Source organism: Motacilla alba, chromosome 1 (assembly GCF_015832195.1).
Source record: "Motacilla alba alba isolate MOTALB_02 chromosome 1, Motacilla_alba_V1.0_pri, whole genome shotgun sequence".
NCBI classification, from domain to species: Eukaryota; Metazoa; Chordata; class Aves; order Passeriformes; family Motacillidae; genus Motacilla; species Motacilla alba.
The window spans coordinates 9,917,346-9,938,136 of record NC_052016.1 but is presented as its reverse complement, the minus strand read 5'-3'; the positions used below and the strand labels follow the sequence as shown (position 1 = coordinate 9,938,136).

At 44.6% G+C, this 20,791-nt stretch overlaps 1 protein-coding gene across 1 annotated transcript in view; it reads left to right on the top strand.

Annotated features, from left to right (window-relative positions):
- Positions 1–240: 240 nt before the first annotated feature.
- ADAMTS5 (ADAM metallopeptidase with thrombospondin type 1 motif 5) overlaps positions 241–20,791 on the top strand; it is a 37,084-nt gene continuing 16,533 nt past the window's right edge. Inside the window, exons 1-2 of the mRNA XM_038143167.1 lie at positions 241–1,515; positions 11,062–11,194. Of these exons, the coding sequence (XP_037999095.1) occupies positions 664–1,515; positions 11,062–11,194 (985 nt within the window). The 5' untranslated portion in view covers positions 241–663. The remainder of the gene's footprint in view (positions 1,516–11,061; positions 11,195–20,791) is intronic.

The following is a 20,791-nucleotide window of genomic DNA, read 5'->3' as shown; positions in this document are numbered from 1 at the left end:
CTTTTTAACCATCTCACCGGAGACGATCGAGGCGGTTTTGGGTGCCTGAATTTCTTGTCTCCCCTTCTCCTTCTCTTCAAAACAAAAGAGGGCAAAAGAAGGAAAGGAGCCCACCGGAGCCCGAGAAAGTGCCGAGTCGCAGCAGACCTGCCTCTGCTGCTGCTGCTGCTGCTGCTGGTGATGATCCGGTGACTACAGCAGAGAAGTGGAAGAGGAGTGGGAAGTGCTCAAACTTCTCTACTTGCCGGCTCCGAGCCGTCTCTCCTCCTTTTCCTCTCTCCTCACTTTGCCTCCCCGGCAGCAGCGATTTGGGATTTTTTTTTTTTCCTCTCTCTCTCTCTCCCTCTCTCTCTCTCTTCCCATGTGCTCCCGGCTCTTCCCTGCAGAGAAACACAAAGTTCACACGCGAGCGGCTTTTGTTGACATTTTTTTCTCCCCCACTCACACTTGACTTCGGGAGGGAGAACTTTTTTTTTCTTATTTTTTTCTTGTCGTTCCTTTTTTTTTCTTTTTTATTTTTCCCCTTCCTCGCACCTCTCCTTTTCTTCCCCATCCCTTAACTCCGCTGCCGCGCTCCGCCGGCCGGCTCCCGTTATTACCATCATTACCACCACCACCACAATTACCATTACCGCCGCCCCGCTGTCCCGCTCCGAGGCGAGGATGCTGCCGGCGCTGCTGTGCCTGCTGCTGGCCGCCCGTGCCGGCCGCGCCGCGCCGCCGCCGCCCGCACCTGCCGAGCCCGGCGCGCCGCCCGCCCGGCCCCCCGCCCCCGGGCCGCCCCGCGGGGCCGTGCGGCGCCTCGACCCGACCTACGCGGGGGGCGGCAGGGCGGGCTACGTGCTCTACGCCGGGGGACAGCGCTTCCTGCTCGACCTGGAGCGCGACGGGCCGCGCTGCCACTACCGCGGCACGGTGGACGGCAGCCCGCGCTCGCTCGCCGTCTTCAACCTCTGCGGCGGCCTCGACGGCTTCTTCGCCGTGGGCCGCTCCCGCTACACCGTGCGCCCGGCGCGCCGCGCTCCGCACCGAGAGGCCGCGGCGCGGATCTACGGCGAGGGCCCGGCCCGCGCCCCTCACGTCTTCCGCAGGGAGAGCTTCAGCTTCGAGACGGTGCCGGCCCGCACCAGCTGCGAGACCCGAGACCCCGCCAGGCCGGCGGGCGGGGACGGGCGGCGGCGGCGGCGGCGGCGCTCCGTGTCCCGGGCCCGGCAGGTGGAGCTGCTGCTGGTGGCCGACGCCTCCATGGTGCGCAAGTACGGGAAGGGGCTGCAGCACTACCTGCTCACCCTGGCCTCCATCGCCTCCCGGCTCTACGCGCACGCCAGCCTGGAGAACCACGTGCGGCTGGCCGTGGTGAAGGTGGTGGCGCTGGGCGACAAGGAGAAGGGGCTGGAGGTCAACAGGAACGCCGCCACCACGCTCAAGAACTTCTGCAAGTGGCAGCACCAGCACAACCGCCTCGACGACGACCACGAGGAGCACTACGACGCCGCCATCCTCTTCACCCGCGAGGTAGGCATGGCCCTGGCCGTGCGCAGGGTCATGACAGCGACCAGGTGTCCCTCGAGCCTGGAGTGGCCGGGTTGCCGGACCTCTGGCCACCCTGCTCGGCTTTGCTGAGCTCATGGATCCGGCTGGTCCATCGGGCAGTGCAGCATCTCAGGGACCGGCACCCACTGCTGCGAATGGCAAAGGGTTTGGGATTTATGTGTGTCCCCTGCCCTGTGCTGTCACCCCCACCGTGGGCTCACCAGTGCTGTGTTTGGACCCCAGCCCGGTGGAGAGGTGGGAGCTTTGATCGTGGGACTCAGCCTGATGTCCCTTTGCTTCAGACTTCATCCTGTCTCTCCCTGTGAGATGTTTGACACCTGGCTCCTCTCGCTCTGCAGAGGTGGTCCAGTCGGGAGGGGCTGATAGCACTTCCTAGCCTAAATTAGTCCCCAAACAAACCTGCTAGGGAAAGTGGTGGAGAGCACCTTAAGAGCACAGACGTCTTGCTTGTGGAGCACATCGGGACGCTATTTCCAGCAAGGATAGCTCCACCGCGCTGGAAGCCAGCAGCGCTTGTGGCTCAGGTGTAGGACGTAAGTGCAGACCGCAGGTAAACAGGGCTGCACAAGCTGAGTGAGTTGGGCTGGCTGGTGGCAAGGGGCTGCAGTCCCTGTCCTGTATCCCAAGTGGGTGCCCTCATCAGCTGTGCCATGCAGAGCCGTGCCTTGTTGCTCCACGCTGGGTAGTTGATTAATTACATTGCCAGAGGTCGTTAAGGGACATTGCTCTGGTAGACATGTGGCCGAGTTTATGCAATGAAGTTCTGTAAGAATATCCCTTCAGCGGTTTGGGTTTGGTGTTTTCTTTTTTCTCTTTCCCCAAGTACGAAAAAAATAACTGCATGACTTTCCGTTCATTTGAGTTCTCCGGCTTTGCTACATCGTAGGAGCCTGCCAAAAAGGATGCTTTGGATGGTTTGTGGAAGGAGTTGCTCCAGAAGGGGGAAAAAAAGCGCCTGGCTTGCTTTTATAGCTGTAAATAGTTGAAACATTAGGTTCTGTGTCAGGCATCACTTGTACAACAGGAGCCCTTTTTAGCAGTTTAGAGCCCATCAGTGCAATTTGCAAGCTTTCATTTTTTATCACTATAACCTGAATGAAACTATCTAGAATGGGTCAGGGTGTCTTTTCGTTTGCTATAAACATCTTTTCCAATGGCTTATTAAGCCTGGGCCAGAATCCATCCCTTCTCTCTGAAGAGTGTTTCTCTCTGCCAGTATTCCCACTTATTTCCCTGGGCTACATGACAATTCTGAAACTCTTAGGGTGGCGACTGTGAACCTTAACGTCAATTATTAAGTTAATTTGGACTGATAGAGGATGTGACTTTAAAGTGCAGTTGTTCTACAGATGCTTAGCTGTAATTCTTTGCATGGACACCCTCCTGCCAGAATAAGAGGATGCTGCTAATCAGTAATCCGCTTTCAAAGACTCATGAGCAATGCATAGAATTACCTCTCTGGGGTGTAAGTAGTGCATAGAATAAACAAATCACCACGGTTCTCCTTGCACTCTTAAGATGCGAATGTTGCTTGCACTGCTGCTCAGGGCTGCTTCATGAGAAGAAAAGCACAGGCTTGTGTTTTCTTGGTTTACATTTTAACAGCTTTAACTCTGGGATTAGCTGCTTGGTGCAGTTCAGGACAACTTAATCTGCTTTAATGCTTTGCTGTGTGCACACGGACATTGTTTGGCAGTGTTTGAGTGAATTAAGAACCAGACTGGAGTTTCTTGCTAGATGTGTTCATGATGTTCTTTGCAGAGAGCGTGTGTGAGCCCACACGATTTTTATATGCTTACCCTTGAAATGTCAACATGAATCTATTTGCTCCCTGTGGAATGTAAACATGAAAAGGGTTAAAGGATGAAAAAGCAGTGGAGATGTTTCCTGGAGAAAACAGCCCCGCTTTGAACTAAGGGAGAGATTTTTTCCAGTTTAGCTTTTCAATGAGAGTGGCAGCAGTTGGCAGGAGAACACCACTTTTACAACTCTGTTTTGGATGGATGAAGTTGGTTGCTAAGCTACAAGACGCCGAGCCGTGGCTGCGTGTTTTGATGGGCTCTGAATATCGTCATGCTGATTTTTGAACATCCAGATGTCTCTTTCTAAGTGCCTTCGGTTTCAGGCATTGGGCAAACGTGTGAGGTACATTTTCCATCGTTGTTTACTAACTGAGGCCACCTTGAGCTTCGTCAACAGAATAATATTTGCAGATCGTTTGTCAGCTGAATGCATGGCATCACCTGTATGGAATTGGCTTTGTGTAGATAGAATCTGCGTTGTGCAGATTGTGCTGGTGCCCTACAAATCCCTCAATAATAATTATATTTGTTCCAGAGTGACATTTGATTGGATGTTACATTTTTACACCAAAAGAGGGCTTTATTTTAGGTCCTGTATAAAGGAAGAATCCCAACAGAATTCAGCAGTGTTGCTTCATCCTCTTTGGTTGTCTTTACTTCTTTAAAAGTAAATTAGTAACCATTGATAGGCTGAGAGTGCATTGGCAGCTCTCTGTTATTATTAAATTAGTTGTGGTTCACATTATATTACATAAATTCAAATTATGGTTGTCATCATCATCATCATTCATATTAGGAAGTACTTCCTATGTAAAAAAAATTTAGAAGGAAATTCACTGATTCTGAGTTAAAACAGCCACTTACTTCTGGTCATAATCTGTATTTAATTGGATAAGGGCTTTAAAGCAATTATCTTGCAGATGATACTAAATCAATATGAAGGTGAATTCAGTTTGGGGTGATACAGGCAACATCTCAAAGCTGTTTTTAGGCTTTGTGTTGCTTATCAGTGATGGCAAGGGTCCATTAGCTGCAGTGGGTCCTCTGTTTACTCTGTAAATGCAAGGGTCACTAGAGTTACATGTCTGGCCATTGTGAAAACCTTAAGTGGGCACAGAAATAATCTGTCGCTAAATATTGCAGACATTTAGTTGGGTTCCACAGTGATTTTTTAAATCTGATAATGAGAAGTGTATTTTCCCAGTGGTTACAATCTGTCATTTTGACCCATGAGGAGCAGGATGAAGCATGGCAGAGGTCTGACTTGACAGTAAGCAAACGTGATAATTTTCTGATATTTCTAAATTTCCTCAAGGCAGCTTGACCATAAGAGCCCTAGAGAGTACATGGGTCCCCTGCTGTTGGACTACTTTGTGGTTGAGTCCTTGGCAGCAGCTGTAAATCTTTGTGCCACATGAATCCTAGAGCATCCTTCATGGAATTATGGTGGTGCAAGGATGCAATTCTGGTGGCCAGGTGAGTCTCCTCCACCCCGTAGAGAAGTGGCTGTGTGGTGGGGAGGAGGAAGAGCTTGCAAAATCCTCTTTCCCTGGAGATTAGATCACTTGTTGTCCATGGCAGTGAAGTCAACAGCAAATTTAGAGTTTATTCTGTTTCAGCCTTTTTTATAGTGAACAGTTTGCAGGAGCTGGAAGCAGGTCATCTTCAGATTTTTATGGGTGCAACAAAACACTTGCAAGATTATTTGCCACAGTAGCAAAACCAGACTAGATGGGACTTGCAAACTGCAGTTGAACTCACACTGTTCTTTTTCTGAAGTCCAGCCTGCTCTGTAATTATCCCCTAGAATCCATCCAGTCTATTTCATTAGAGGCCCTTAGTTAAATTTCAAGTGAACTATTGAATGCATTTGGACAAAATCCAGCTCTTTTCCTTTACCCCCAGTTCTGAATCATCTGAAGATTAAAATAGATGTTTCTCACAGTATATAAAGACATTAGGAGCAAAAAAAAAATCCTTTCCTAAGTGCTTGTTAGCATCATCTGTGATAGTACCATCATGCCTAGCTCGAGCAGAGGGTTCATGCTAGAGCCAAAGGCCACTGTCCTGCCTTTTTCTACATAGTAATTATATGGGGCTAGTGTGTTTGATTTAGTTTAGCTGTCCATCTGGCAGTGCTGTTGAAATTTAACAGCAAGTTTTGTATTACCTCAGCTCTGTAGATGATAATTTCACTGCATGGAGCATATGCTTTCTTTGGCTCTACTTCTTTCTTCTTTCCTTTTTTTTTTTTTCCTGTTATCTTCCAACAATTATCATCCCCTAGCAGTAAAACAAATCACTGTATCAATGGTCAATGGAATAGATTTCACTGTTTATTATTACTCTGAAGAAATTGTAGTGTGATGTGTATACCAGTTTTATATTGTTTTCACCAGCTTTGTTGCACATCAAATACATTTAAATAATGTCCCTAGGGAAAACAAAGTGGGTCATAACTGATAGAGGAAAAGTTTGATTCACCCTGGCCTGGAGGGATGGTGTGAAGTTTCCCCACAAAGGAACTGGGGCTTAGGCAGGCTCAATCACACATTTTTACTTGGTCATCAGTCAGCAGTTTCATAACTGAAACTTCTCCCCATGCAGATTACAAATGCTTTATGTGCATTTTGTCAATATTTTTAAATTACCTGTAGTTTGCATAACTCCGCTGTGTTTTTTTTTCAAGTGCTCAAGCCCCAGGCTCATATTTGTAATATGAACCCCAAAAGCAAATCACCTCAATTTTTAATCTAACCTATTGGGGAAATACATTTGGATTTTGTTTTGGCAGATATCACCATTGTGGTTTTCCTCAGAAGGTAACCAGGCTCTGGCCACCCTCTCAAAATGTGGCCAGGGGAGGACAGAGCAGTAACCCAGCGAGTCTTTCCTCACCCAGGATCCTTTTTTTGCTCATGTGAACATTTCTTTTTTAAACCACGTGTGCCATTCCAGGTTGCTGTGACATCAGTGAAAGTTCACCCCCTTTGCAGAGGAGCTGATGGGAGGGTGGATGTGTGTGTTCCTAACACCAGCTGACCCCACCCTCCTGCCCAGGCCTGCGGTGGGAATGCTGCTGCAGGAAGTCGGAAAGTCGTGCTTAATTCCTTGCTCTGCTGGAGGGATTTTAGGTCTGTATCGCCCACCTCCCAGGAGAGGTCCTTAACCAGGAGGTCGTAAGCTGTTCCAGGTGTTAGGGAAACTTTCCACCCCTCTGACCAAAGGTTTGTCACTGTTTAGTGAGTAATTCATATGGTGAGAACCAGGGGAATCGTGACCTGAAGCCGCTGAGTGGAGCGCAGCGCTTGGAGCAAGGTGGTCTGGGTTCCTCAAGCACGGAAGGGAACTGTTTCTGTGATTTACCACAGGCTGTTCAGTGGGAAAGAAGGAGGATGAGCAATAGGCACCAAAAATTGGGTCCCTTCACTGACTACACTTCAGCTGCAGCCTGTGCTAGGGAAACCTTGGACTCAGGGGCTGCTCCAGGAGGAGCCACAGCTCCCTGTGTGCTTGGCAGGAGCCTGGTGTAGACCATAAAGTGCTCTCCTAAAAAAGATGCTTCTAGATGGCCTCATCCCTGGAAGGAATTTGTAGCTGGATCACGTTCTTACTGGGAAAAGGCTTTAGCTGATGAGCTGCTGCAAAGAGACCAGAAGAACAAGTGAACAGAACTGTAAAGGTTTTAGCTGTGCTTTACAAGAAGGAAATATGCAGCTTGGCCTGCTACAAAGCCTCATCCTGTGAGTTCCTCTCGTTCTGGTCTGAGAAGCTCTGTGGGCTTGGCTTCCCTCAGGGCCAAAGGTGGAGACACATCTGAAACATCTGAACCCCCAGCAAAGTGCCCAGCTCTTCCAGGCTGTGGAACTGTGGCACTTTGGGGCCCACAGGATCCCAAACTGCAAGCCCTATGAGGGGTAGATAAATCCAAAGACCTGAGGACATATTCTTCTGCCCTTAAATCCCACCAAAGTGTTCACATTGGTGCTCATATCGTGTTTTGGATCTGGTCAGCGGGCTCTGACCTAATCCCAGGTTTCACTAAACAGTTTATTCTTGTTTTGAAACCTCCTGTAGAACACATTGCAGATGAAATGAGCTCCCTGCTCCAGCCAGGACACGGTGACAGTTACCTCCCTTCAAAACAAGGCCATGTATACATGGCAGCCAGCCAGCTGCTCCTGATGGATTCAGAATGCCAAGAAAACTTTGCCTGTAATGAGCTATCTAATTAACTACTAGACTTGTGATGTACAGCTTAGTTTTACTAAGCCATTCCTTTGCCAAAGCTTAAGTCTTAACATCTCTTGCCTCCTGCATAGCAAATGCACTTCCTTGTCATTCTTCTGTTTTGAAACTACTGTAAAGCAGATCTAGGGCCATGCTGCTTTCCTTCTTTAGAAATATCAAAAAACATTCTTTAACTCTTGTGCCACTGTTTCAAGGCAATTGAGCATCCAGATCTGAGTAGCTGATTAACTTTCTAGTAGAAGCAAAAAAACCCAGACTGAAATAATCATTGGAAACTGATTTTATGTATCACGAGTCCCCTCCTTCCTCGTGCTTTAGCTGGAGTATGAAAAGTTGAGGCTACCCACACAGATTTTTTTAAGATTGCATCATTACATTGAAGCCTGTTTTTGACAAAAAGTTAAAATATTTTCCAGGGAAATAAAACCTTCTACTGTACTCCCAGAAATTTTACTTCATGAAAGTAGTAGACTGCTTTCCAGGACTGCCCAGGAAAGCAAAAAACAAATGTAACTATTGATTCTGGTAGTTAATAATCCATAGCCAGTGTTTGATGGCTAAGCAGGCATGATTTTCAGTAACATCACTTGCAGTCAAGCTGTTTGGAAGCTGGTATTGGTGAATTGACCCAAAAGCAAACTTTTCAGAGTATTTGTCTAAGAGATGCCACTTGATAGGCTGCAGTTCTGGTTTTAATATACACTATTAATGGAAATATATTTCAGTTCAAATCATGCAGAGGCAGGAGAAGTAAAGAAGTGAATGAGACAATGACAATGTAGAGGAGCCCTCAGTAATTTGCCATATGATTATTGATAATGTCAGCCTTAGCTGCATGTGAGCATCCTCAGGCAGCCACCAAGGGCTGGAATTGGCAGGGAAAACCAGGATGCTCAATCCATGCTCTGCTCAAAGCACAGCCATGGCATGTCCTGCTCTAACAGCAGATGGGCAGCCCACAGACATCCCCATAACAGCTTCTGACAAAGGAGCTGATGCCAGAGAATATTTCCTGTCCTTGTTTCCAGAATCCTTTACAAGCCCCTCTGCTGCTTCCCAGCTGAGATTTGGTGGTGGCTGCAGGACTCCCACACTGACTGCTGGGGGGCCACAGGGAGGTGGCCACGGGGCTGCTGAGGGACCAGGGCTTTGCTGGAGCACTGCCCACCACTTTCTGACCCCAGGGTGGGCACTCTTCTTCTTTCTGGGGATGGCTGGTCCCACGTCATCTGAGGACACCTGTTTGCCAGCTGTCCGTGGGGAGTTGGAGGAGCTAGGTGATTTGGCATATCAGCAGTTTTTAGAATCATGTCTTTCCTGCTGTGGGATTTTCTTGGACCAGCCCTGATATCTAGGAAAGACATTGTAATGCAATCCTGAGCACAGATTTTGAAATGCTGAGGTGAGATTATGGTACCATCTCTGCCCTTATATTCCATGCTCCACACATCCCATCAGAATTAGCTCTGTGGAAATTAACAAGATTATCTGCTTAGAAAAATCATATCTTTTTTTAGTTACATTTGTGTCATCAAACCTGGTGAATCATTGTGAAGTCTGGCTGTGCCTGCTGGTGTAAATTCCCAGCATGGCTGCTGCTTGTGTGCAAATGGGAGTAAATCCTGAGTGGCATGAGGCATCTGGGTGCTGATACCATTGTACCATGCTGGGAGCAGCACTGATGTCAGTACCTGTGTAATAATGACACCCAAATACGAGAGAAGACTGAGTGACATAGAATCTGCATGCAGGGACAAAGCCTAAATTAATGCAGTTTATACTGTTTTGTTGGGGTTTTTTTTAATATTATAATGAATGCAGTTTATACTGGTTTTTGGCACTCTCAACCTGTCTAGCCCTCCTCCAGTAAGCTTCTTTCTGTCAGATTTATGTGGTTTTCGGTACTTGTGTAAGAATTCAGTTCAGCTGCTTGTGTGGATTCAGGTCCCATTGCTCTGTCACAGAATAACAGGATCAATCATGTTGGAAATGACCTTTGAGATCATTGAGTCCAACCACCTTGTGCTAGACCATGGCACTGAGTGCCACATCCAGTCTTTCCTTAAACACCTAAAGGGATGGGGACTCTACCACCGCTCTGGGCAGCCCCTTCCAATATCTAATCATCCTCTCTGTGAAGAAATTCTTCCTAAATGTCCAACCTAAACATCAAGCTTAAGATGGTGTCTTCTTGTCCCGCTGAGTTTCCTGGAAGCCACAACTGAGCCTGAAATTTCTCCTCCATATATGCAATACTGCTTTGTATTTTTAGCTTGAAAAAGTTCCTTTGTTGGGAAAAGACATTTCTTTTTTTTTTTTTTTTTTTTTTTTTTTTTTTTTTTGGTGTTTGTTTAGAGATGCTCTGTCACAGTATCTGTGCACTAGGTGTGTTTTTTTTTGACATCATAATCAGTGAACACTGCTGCTCTGAAGCCTCCTACAAGGTGTCCATTATTCATGTGGATTAATTATGAAAGGCTTCATAAAAGGAAGTGCTTGTAGAAAGAGATCTGAAGGGAAGAAGAGAATCTTGAAAATGAAGAGAAAAAAGTGCTCTTTGATCATTTTGATAATAACATTTTCATGTCTTGAAAATGACAATTTCATTCAACCACAACGAAATGTTGAAGTGTTCCAAATAGCATGGCCCCTACTTCTTCTCATCCCAAAAATGTGAATATATGCACATGCCCACTAATATTCTTCCCTCTGCTTCAGCAGAAGCACGGAGGAATTGCTGCTGGTGATAAAAGCTCAATGTCTGACCAAAGTTGAAAGACAAAACCTGATGCTACCTGCATGGTTTTTGGAGACACCCCATATCTGCATGTGGGAGGAGTGGTTAAGTTGTTGGGATTTTGCACTCTCATATCACTGACTCTCATCAATCTCTGAGAATTGCTAAATACTTGGTATATTATTGGGTAAAACACTAGTAATTGTACTGCTTGACAGATGTGGAATGAGGTTTGACATGTAGCAGTCTTATTTCTGTTAAATGAGAGTAGAGAATTGATTTCAGAAAAGAAAGGTGATCTTGGTTCAAGGACTGATCAGGAAGCTGAAGCTTTCTCTGGGCTTTGGTTTACCTTCTGTAAATAAAGAGAATTTTCTGGTTTTATTGTCGATGAGGAAATGCTTCCACAGAGTATTTTCAGCGCCTACCTCAATGCAAGTGTGAGCATTGCAGAAATACAAATTTAACTAACAACAATTAGCTGCTGAACGTATTCAAAACCTGTTAAAGTCCATGGAAATACTCCCACTGACCTTTACCAGGGATTGTCTTGCTGTGCTTTTAACACCTTTAGCTGGAACTTTACACTGATATTTTCATCCGGGACCTGCCATTGGCAAAGGTGCCTTTAACCGCTTGTTACCGCTGGGTGTAAAAATTCATTGTAACGAATTTTTTTTTCTTTTTTTTGATTTTTCTTTTCCCCTTCCTGGGCAGGATTTATGTGGGCATCATTCCTGTGATACCCTGGGAATGGCAGACGTTGGGACCATCTGCTCCCCCGAGCGCAGCTGCGCGGTGATTGAAGACGACGGCCTCCACGCAGCTTTTACGGTGGCTCACGAAATTGGTATGCAGTGCCTTTTCTGTTCCCCTGCCAAGCCAAACACTCCCAACAGCTGCATTAGGAACCAAAATACCCCGCAATTAATTCCAGATTTCCCCCGGCCCAGAGCCCCGCCTGGGGATTAGGGCTGTGTACATATGCACTTCAGGGTTAACTAATAAGGGATCAGAAGGCAGGGGAAGGCGCACAGTAGGTGTTTCCTCCCTGACAGTGGCCTTTCTAAGCAGCAGTTGAAGTGAAAATTCAGAGGCTGCTGCTACTGCCCAGAGATGTCAGTGCATGGCCCTCCTGAGAAAGCTTTTGGCCCATCTGTTGTAATTTGCATGCACTTATTTATTGGAAAATAAGTCACAGTTTTCAACTTGTTGCACACACTGTTGTTAGGAAGCTTTTTTCCTTTTATTACCTCCAGAGAAAAGCTTTTGTGGCAAAAACCCAACATAATTCTGGTATCTTTGTAAGTGTACAGAAATTTGTTTTAAATCCTGTAATAAGTGAAATTTTATTATTTAGGTGATAAAGGTTACAGGTCACAAAACCTGTTTAGCTTTGTTTCAGTTTACTCCTCAGAGCACAGCAATTAAATTAGGAGTCTTCTACCCTTCAGAAGGGTTTAAGATAGAGTTAGTGACAAAAGAAAGTTTATGTTCTGGGATATTACTTCTGTCATGATATAACCCTTCAAGAGAGATGCTGCCATCTTGATTATGTTTCATTTACTGATGTTTTGTCAACTGTGTTCACTGGAAATACATTTGCTATAAGGGCTGTTCACCTTGGGGATTGAACAGCAATTTGAAAGTGGAGAATGCTCTTCTTTTTTTTTTTCTTTTTTAAAAAATATTCTTGGAAGGAAATAGCAAGGAAAGGAGAACTTTCACAGAGAGCCAGCTGCTGAATTGCCTTGTACCTTGTGCCAAAGCAAAGTAAAGTTTGCTTTGGGAGTATCATTGCAGTAGTTCCATTTTCAAGGAGCTTGCAGGTAGAGCCTGAGATCTGAGTGCCTTATACATATGGCTGAGGAAACAGAAGTCACCAAGGATGGAAAATGACCTGACTCTTCAGCAACAAGTGATCCTAACCCTGCTCCTCTTATGGCTCTGCAAAGGAATTGCATCAGTGGTGGCTGGAGAAGGGATCAGGCATTGCATGAAAACATGAAAAACTGGGCAGGATTCGTCCCCAAAGTAGAAATGTTGTTTTAGTAAGTGGTAATCTCACAGCAAAAGTCCTCTGGAATCACTAATTCAGTGCATTTAGAGAGTGCTGCAACAGTGCAGAAAGACAGATTCACATAGGATGTGGATGCTGTGAGTGAGCCATCACAAACCTGAGACAGGTTAAATGGCAAACTTAGCCTGTCATTCACAGCCAGAGTGCTGAGGACACTGCTTGTGTCCCTTGCATCCAGAAGTGATGTCTCTGCTGAGGGTCATGGATAGGGTTGGGTAAGGAGCCCTCTTGCTGATGGATCTGCTGTGTGAAGAGGAGAGCATTGTCTTTCCTGCCATTTTATCAGCAGTAAATACATTTTTAGGTAGATTAAAAATGAACAGAACACAGATCAGTAAAGATAGGGATGAGAAGCAAATGTTCACATTGTTACCTTGAATTCCACACAGAGAAAATATAAGCAAAAGTGAATTATTTTTAGTGATCTAGAAGCACATTTTGGAGAAAGGCCATTTTCATACCTAGGCATTTACAGGAATCTCTAAAAACTATAATTTTCAATGTAAAAAAGGCATGAATTGAAATGAATAAATAAGAACCCTAATGGACATAAAACCTCTAGTTTGAGGCTGTTTAAAATAACATCCTCTTTTTTTTTTTCCTCCTCACCAGAAGTTTTTAAGAAAGGAGGGGTGTCAGGTCACAGAATGATCTTTGTGTGTGTGGCCTGAAGTGGGAGAAGCTGAGAAGAAAACACAGCTAAAATTGCTTGAGTACTTAAATTAAATCAAAGGTCAAAAAAGGATGAAAAATAAAAGTGTGGCATGGATACCCTTTAGTTAAGCACTTTGGGGAAAACTTTGCTGTATTTTATTTGGAGACCAAATTTCTTCCTGCAATCCAGAAATCTCCAAGTTCCCCCTGTCCTGTGGGCAGGGTGTAGCTTTAATTTTACAGTGGCTCAGTTTCTCAGTCAGAGGGGATGCTCTGAGCCTGAAATGTTCTTTTCTTTCAATTGGAAGGTCAAGGTGAGCCGCTGGCTGAAACAGAGTCACTCTCAGGGGTTTTTGTGCATGGAGAGCAGATGCAGCATCTTTAGCATGCACTTGATCCTCAGAGTGTCCTCACTGTGACTTCCAGGGGATCTGAACACTGTTTCTTTCCCCGTGAAGGATCCAAGAGCTTTTTTTCAGGCTCAGATTCTTTCTCTGGAAGGCAACCAAAGTAAATTGAATTGCAGCTCAACCCAACAGGAGGATGCGCAGCCCAGGGGCTCAGGTTGGATTGGTGCACAGGAAGCCAAAAAGCAGCTTTGCTGCAGAACAAACCTGCTGCCTCTGTTGCCAGGGTTTCTGCCACATCATGTGGGAGATGTTTGTTTTATTTCTTCTAGATAAAATAGATGGATTTTGGCCAGTGGTTTTTGAGGGGGAGAGAATGAATGAGCAGCAAAAGGCAAAACCTCCACAGACCTGTAAAGGAGAGCACTGGAAGGAATAGATGCAAATTCTTGGTATAAATGATTAGCTGGCAATAAGAGGTGCAGATCTTTATATAAAGTTTGATAAGGTAGGACCTAAATCTTGTCCTACTTGTTTGTAGGAAAATCAGTAATAGCTTGTCTCCAATGTCCAACGGGGAAAAAAAAGAGGATAATGCAACAAAAAACTGGAAAGAAACCTTGTAACTTTAAACATGATAATCAGGTTTCTCCTCAGAATACAGGGGAGCAGTGCTAATACCATAAATGTTACTTTGAAATCACAGCCTGCCAAGACATCCAGCCACCAAACAGTCAATCTGTATCTGGTTATTTTTTAGCAGGGTGCATGCTGCTGTCAGTTGGGACAGCAGTAGCTTCATTTTCTCAAAAATAACCCCCTGGATCCTTGCCTGAAACCATCACCCTGTTGTGGCATGTGGATGATTTTTTTTTACTTCTAGTAACTCCTTCAACTACACCTCCATAGCTCTGCAGAGCTGTCTGAGCTTAGACACAGTATGTAGACCTTCTCCAAGCCTTTGTTATCAGCAGCCTATTGCCTGTAAAAAATGATGTTTCCTTGCTTCATGCACTTCCCTGCCTCTTGGGGACATGTGGAGGAGAACAGTAAGGAACCTGAGATGGCTCATAATCTCAACAGTTATTTAGTGTTTTTCATAGGACAGCTCTACATTGCTTCTCCATGTATCCCTTATTAAAATAACCATCAGGAAGCAAAACCAATGAGATTTGCACTCTAATACTCTGGACTTTTGGATCAGAGATTTGTTACTTTAACAGTGCTAAATTATAAACAAGTGAAGATCAGCATGATCCAGCATCAGCAGCAGGCACAGTCAATCAGCTGGAATTACATTTGACGTATTTTGTGATGGGATGTATCCATGTTTTGCAGCCTGATGCTGTGTTTTGAGGTACAGTCATGGTCAGAAGTTTATGCTGGAGTCCCACTGTGCTTTGGCACAGCTGTACCACCACCCTAAACAGTTTGCCATCTACAAAAGCAAAATGAGAAGAGTTCAAGGGGATCTAAGTGGAGCTACTGCTTGTTTTATCGATACGAAATTTCCCCAAAGCACAAAGGGAATCCCAGGGAAAGCCAAGAATTAAACCTGGGTTTTGATATAGAGTCTGGAGTTTTGATCTGGTCCTTAAGTACAAAAGCATCCTTCCTGCAGCCTTCAAGCAGGCAAAGCTCCAGTTCAGCTCAGTGGGAGTTACATGGGTCTAACATTTTAAATTATATTTATCTTTGTTCTTTCCATCAGTCTTAAGAAACTTACTTTGTTGAAAAGAGGCAATACAGCCTTTTTTTTCTCCGTGATAATGTTCATTTGACCTTTTGCAATGTTCCTACTCCTCTGTTACACAAACACTCTGGCATGCAGTTACTCCTGTCCTCCTGAGTAATATGGTTTACTGATGTTCTTTCCAAGTATTTTATTTTTAGGCTATAGCTTTAGCATTGCTGTGTGGAACTAATTAAACCTTTGTTCATTAGTTGCCTTTTATCTTTCACATGTGACTTTTGGGGAGGCAAGGCCAAAGGGTGGGATAAAAGCAACCTTCAAATAAGTTTAAAAAAATTGCTGCAAAAATTTGCATAATAAATCATTTCCCATGTCCACCTGGGACAGCACAAGGGGTAATGGCCTGAAATTGCAGCAGGGGAGATTTGCTTTAAGCATTAGCCAAAATCATCTGAGCAGGACAGTTGAGGGCAGGAGTGAAGTGCTTGGGGAGGCTCTGATTCTGGAGGTTCTCAGGAGCCATCTGGCTGAAGCAGCTGTGGCTCAGGGGATGCTGATCCTACCCCAGGGCAGAGGGATGCACAGGATGCCTTTTCAAGGTCTCTGCTCAGCATCAGCTTCTGTGGTTATGAGGAGTTATCACAACATCCTCCACAGCTGGGCTGTGTAATGCCTGAAACCAAGGGGCTGCACAAGAAACTTAAACTCAAAAATCATGTAGTGGTTTGGGTTGGAAGGAGCCTTAAAAATGATCCAGTTCCAACCCCTGCCATGGCCAGGGACACCTTCCACTATTCCAGGTTGCTTCAAACTGGCCTTGGACACTTCCAGGGACAGGGCAACCACAGCTTTTCTGTGCCAGAGCCTCACTGCCCTCACAGCCAAGAATTTTTTTTCATATATTAAATAACGAGTTTGATACCAAATCTTTTCCAGCATGGCATCGTTCTGTGGCCTCTGTCACCACTGAGGACACAAGTGTCCTGAGCACTGTCAGCAAAATGTATTAGGGAGCATAATTTTCTGTTAAAAAAGCGTTTTAGAAGTGAGGTATTGCTCCTGGCATCTCTGGTCAGGTGGTTCACTGAAATACATCGGAATACCATGAACTCTAAGCGGGTTGGAGCTGTTTATTCAGAGCCTGAGCTGTGTTTGAGCTGCAGGCCACTGTGGAAGGAATACCATGTCTAACTTACAGCAAACTCTGATTCTGACTCTTTCAGTAACAAATGAAACTGAGAACAACGTGTGTGATACTTAAAGGAGTCTTTTGATGTTCGTAGAAGAGTCAAAAAATCCTCCCACTCCTTGTTTTGCCACATGTGCTCATTTTGTGTACACTCAAAAGTAACTAAAGACAGCAATCTTTCCTTTGCCATGTTCTGCTGAACATGCAGCCCTTTGATTTCCAGGCTGTCAAGATAAAACAGATAAAGACAAGCTTCAGACCTGACAGCTACAAATCTCCTGGATCCTTTCATTTCAAGGGGGATACATTGCCAAGGGCACAGAGTCTCACAGCCACATGAGAAAAACAGTGGAGGTTTTGAGTCTCATATTAGGTTTCCTTCATGAAGTTTAGGCAAATATCCAGGTAATCGTAATTAGGCAGATTTGCTTTCTTAAAACAACAAAAAAACCAAAGAGTACACTCATCCAAGTCTTCTCTGCTGACATACATCAGGAAAATTGCTTGATTCCTCCTCTTTGAACCTTTTTTTCAAAGTTCTATCTTAATTTCTGCTTGCAAAAGCTCTCAAATTAAGCCTTCATGAACATACCCCTTTTGATTAAGAGGAAAGGTGGGCAGACAAAGCTAAGCCTTCACAAGAGCTGAAGGTGGGGCAGAAAATTAGGCTGGATGCCTCAAAAAGCAAACATCAGATGTCTAAAAGGTTGCTGGTTAAAATTTTGAATAAAAATTCTTGGCTTGCCCAGCAATATTTTTATTACCTTGTAATGTTATATAAAATATATCATTGCTCCACCTGCAGCAGGCATGGTGCTTAAAGCAAACTGTAAAACTCTGTGTTTTGCCTAATATTTCACAGCAGACATTATCAAAAAATATGTTATGGACGTGGTTTAGTGGTGGATTTGGCAGTGTTAGGTTTATGGTTGTGATCAATGGTTTTTTCCAACCAACCTAAGTGATCTCTGATTTTATAATCCTAAAAGAAGTTCAGTGTTCAGCCTGGGCCTCCAGCCTTCCAGATTGCAGGGTAAAGTAGGGATTGCTTTCTGCCTTGGCAGGTAGATAATACCAGTCCAATGATGCAGTTTTTGTGGGGAGAGACTTCTGGTGCAGCAGACGATGCAATTTTTACATTCTTGCACTGTGTGCTCCCACTGATCCATTCTTTTACCATGAGCTGCTGTGAATTATGTTCTTTCCAAGCTCCTCTGAGTTGAGCAGGTGTGAAATAGGTGTCACCATCTCCTGCTTCTTCATTAAAATGAATATTTCTCTTCTACATGCCCCATTAATTGGTGCAGTGTGGACCTCCAAGGCCATAGCTTTTTAATGATTATTTAAGTCTGTGTGGACACAGTGGTCTCTGATTGCCTGGGCAGAACTTTGCCTGGGAATTGCCTGTCTGACAGGCTGATGTGTCTGTGATCTCCCACAAGTCTGTTACAACAAGCCAGCTCAGCACAGGTTTGTTTTGTGTAAAGTCTGCAGCATTGGTGGGTAAATGTCTGATTTGGGTTTTTTTTTATGTCTGCTCCTGAGAAGAAGCTGCACTCCAGACTATTGTTTCATTGAGTCTGAAGAACTCTTTTAAGCCAGAAATATTAAAAACTGCCTCTGGGCTGGAGATTTAAAAGAGAGAGTGATTTTTTAAAATCCTTTTTCTCTCATAAGTGGCTGATAGCAGTCAAAGAAAAGAAAACTGGAAGTAAAGTTCAAGAATAAAAAAAAATGGAATGTCTGGTTTTATATTCTATGCAATTTTTTTTGTAAGCTTGTGTAATTCAAGTCACTTCTGTTTATTAAAAAAAACCACTAGCTTCATTAATTGTTATTGCTTAGGCTCATCATTACTTCAAGAGGATTCCTGAGTGATAGCAGCATGAAGTTCTTAAGAAGGAGTCAGAAACTCACAGGAGTTAGAAAAACAGCCCATGCCAGAAGAAATGGTTTTATTTTGACAGAGTTCCCACATGTAATCTTTGTTTAGCCAAGGGGAGAGCAGGAGGCTAATGCAGGAGGTCTGGGCTGGTGATTATTAGCCCAAGGAATGTTGAGCCAGAAACTTCCTGAACCCTGATCCCACAAGAGCCACTGACTCATGGGGGAACCTGGGGCAAATCTCTTGACCTTCTTTGGCTCCCCAGTTGTCCCAACTGGAAATGAGGTGAAAGGCATGACCTCACTGGCAAACATGTGCTTCATCTGAGCTGAGCTCCTCTGAGAAAACAAATTACAATGCCTGCAGCATTTTCAGCCTGCTGTGTCACCTTGCATATCTCCTGTGGTCAGAGGGAGTGCAAGAGCTGCTCTTTGACATGCTGTCCAAGTTCTTGTCCATAAGTAGGTGGCTTTTTTTCCAGGAGACCCACCTTGGATTGTGCTTTAGCAAAGCCTGGAGTTGGCTTGCTGTATGTTGTGGATGTTTTCTGTTGTCTTATTTCTAATGCTTGAAATGCCAGTGAGAAATGTATGACAGTAATTTTGCATGCTGTTCACTCAGAGAACCTCTGCAGATAGTCTAGAACTGAATATTAAGAAAAACCAGAAATATCCAGACTCCAAGAAGCGTTTGGACAATGCTGTCAGGCACAGGGTGGGATTCTTGGGGCTGTCCTGGGCAGGGCCAGGAGCTGGACTTGGATGATCCTTGTGTGTTCCTTCCAGCTCAGGATATTCTGTGATTCTGATTTGCTTCCCAGTGTTCCTGGGAGTAAGAGATCTGCTTCACCACCCACCCAGCACAGCTCTGGTGCACTCCTGCTTTCCCTGCGGGGCTCTTGTGTCCTGATCCTTAGAGAGGATGAAAGTTTTAACTGATTGTCATAATTTCTCTGAAGTATTCCCACCTTGTGTTAGGGATATATCCCCCATTCCTGCAAGGTGTAGGGATCATTTTTGAACCCGTTGCAGGTATTATTTCCTGCTGGGCTGTAGCAGGTGTTGGCCTTCAGCAGGGAAAGCTGTGAGGTGAGGATGTCACTCCGTTTGGGTTGTTGGTCTTTTTGGAGTTTGAGATGAATTTACAAGCAGGCCACCTCCTCCTTGGCTACAAGAGGGCAAACCCTGCCTCCCCTCCATCTGTTTCCTTCACCATTTTGTGCATTCCTACAGCATAACTTAACTAAACACCATCCTGCTGGTAAAATTGTATTATGTCATTTTCACTCAGTGGGAACTGTCAGCACCAGTAAGATGCTTCATTAAGTAGAAAACAGCAGATAATCTACGAACCCATTCTCAATCAGTCATCATTTTACACAGCTGCTGGGAGCCTTTTCTTTTTCTTCAATAGCCCAGTTTGACGTTTGTACTGGTACAAAATGGGGTGGGGCTAAAATTGGCATTGTTTTCAAAAGCCTTCTGTGTAAGATTGTATTCCTCGAGTCTTCACTTCTGTCCAGGGCCTTCTCCAGAGCTCTGCTTTCATGCAGGGTCACTTGAAGGATCAGTCTTTCCAATTTGGAAGGGAAGCACCCCACCAGAAAATGCCAGAAGCCACCCTAATGTCATGTAAAAACATCAGCAGGGTTTAATGCATGTGAGGGCTGGTGGGGAGAGACTTCTTGAAGTCGGAAAGAAAGTGTCCCTCCCTTAATTTTTGGATGCAAAAAGATGAAGGGTACAGGTGTTAAAGGACTTTGCTGTTCTCACTTCTGTGCTAGAAAGAGCAAAACCTAGCCAGGCAGTATTTAGAGATTACACAGCTCTGTGATATTTTGAATTTTGATTCCTTTTTAATGAAATGCATAAGCAGATTGCAGCGTCATTGGGAGTTTGGCATATGATTTAATCACTTCTAAGTCTGGTCAGAGTGCCTTAAAAGGCAAAGTTAGAACAGGGAGAAATTTAGGTTATGGTAAGAATTAGGAATTTTAGCTCCATTAAATCCTTCGAGAGTGTCATTCACGGTGTTTGTAAGTGAATGCAAGTGTTTGTCACCCCAGGACACGTGCATACAAAATTAACTGGCAAGTCATTATAGAGAGCTAAAATCCATATATTTAATGCTATTATCCTCGCTAACATCACTGGGGGCTAATTGAGAAGCCCAAACACTGATAATCAGAATTATGTATTTTGGAAATTATTCACTACTTACTGCTTCTTTCCTTGTCACAATGGGCTTTTTCAATTATTTTTGAAAATTTTAAACATAACGAGGGAGATTCACAAATACTTTGGGAAGCTTCTCCTCCAAGAGGCTGAAGTCTGCCAAGTAAGTGACTTGGTTCTTGTCATGCACTGGAACAATGGCCTGATTTAATATGACAAAGTAGACGCTGCTAATGAGGTGTGTCCTCAGCTCACCCCATTTATCACTGTAAAGCAGAGAAGTTATGCTGCTCTCTCATTAAAGGTGAATTCAGTAGCCTGACACTTTCCAGGAGATGACCCTGTTTCAGATTCCTCTGCTTTTGCCAAAGTATTTGGGATGAAATGTTCTGTGCTGAACAGTGGCCTGAGAGGCATTTCATTTT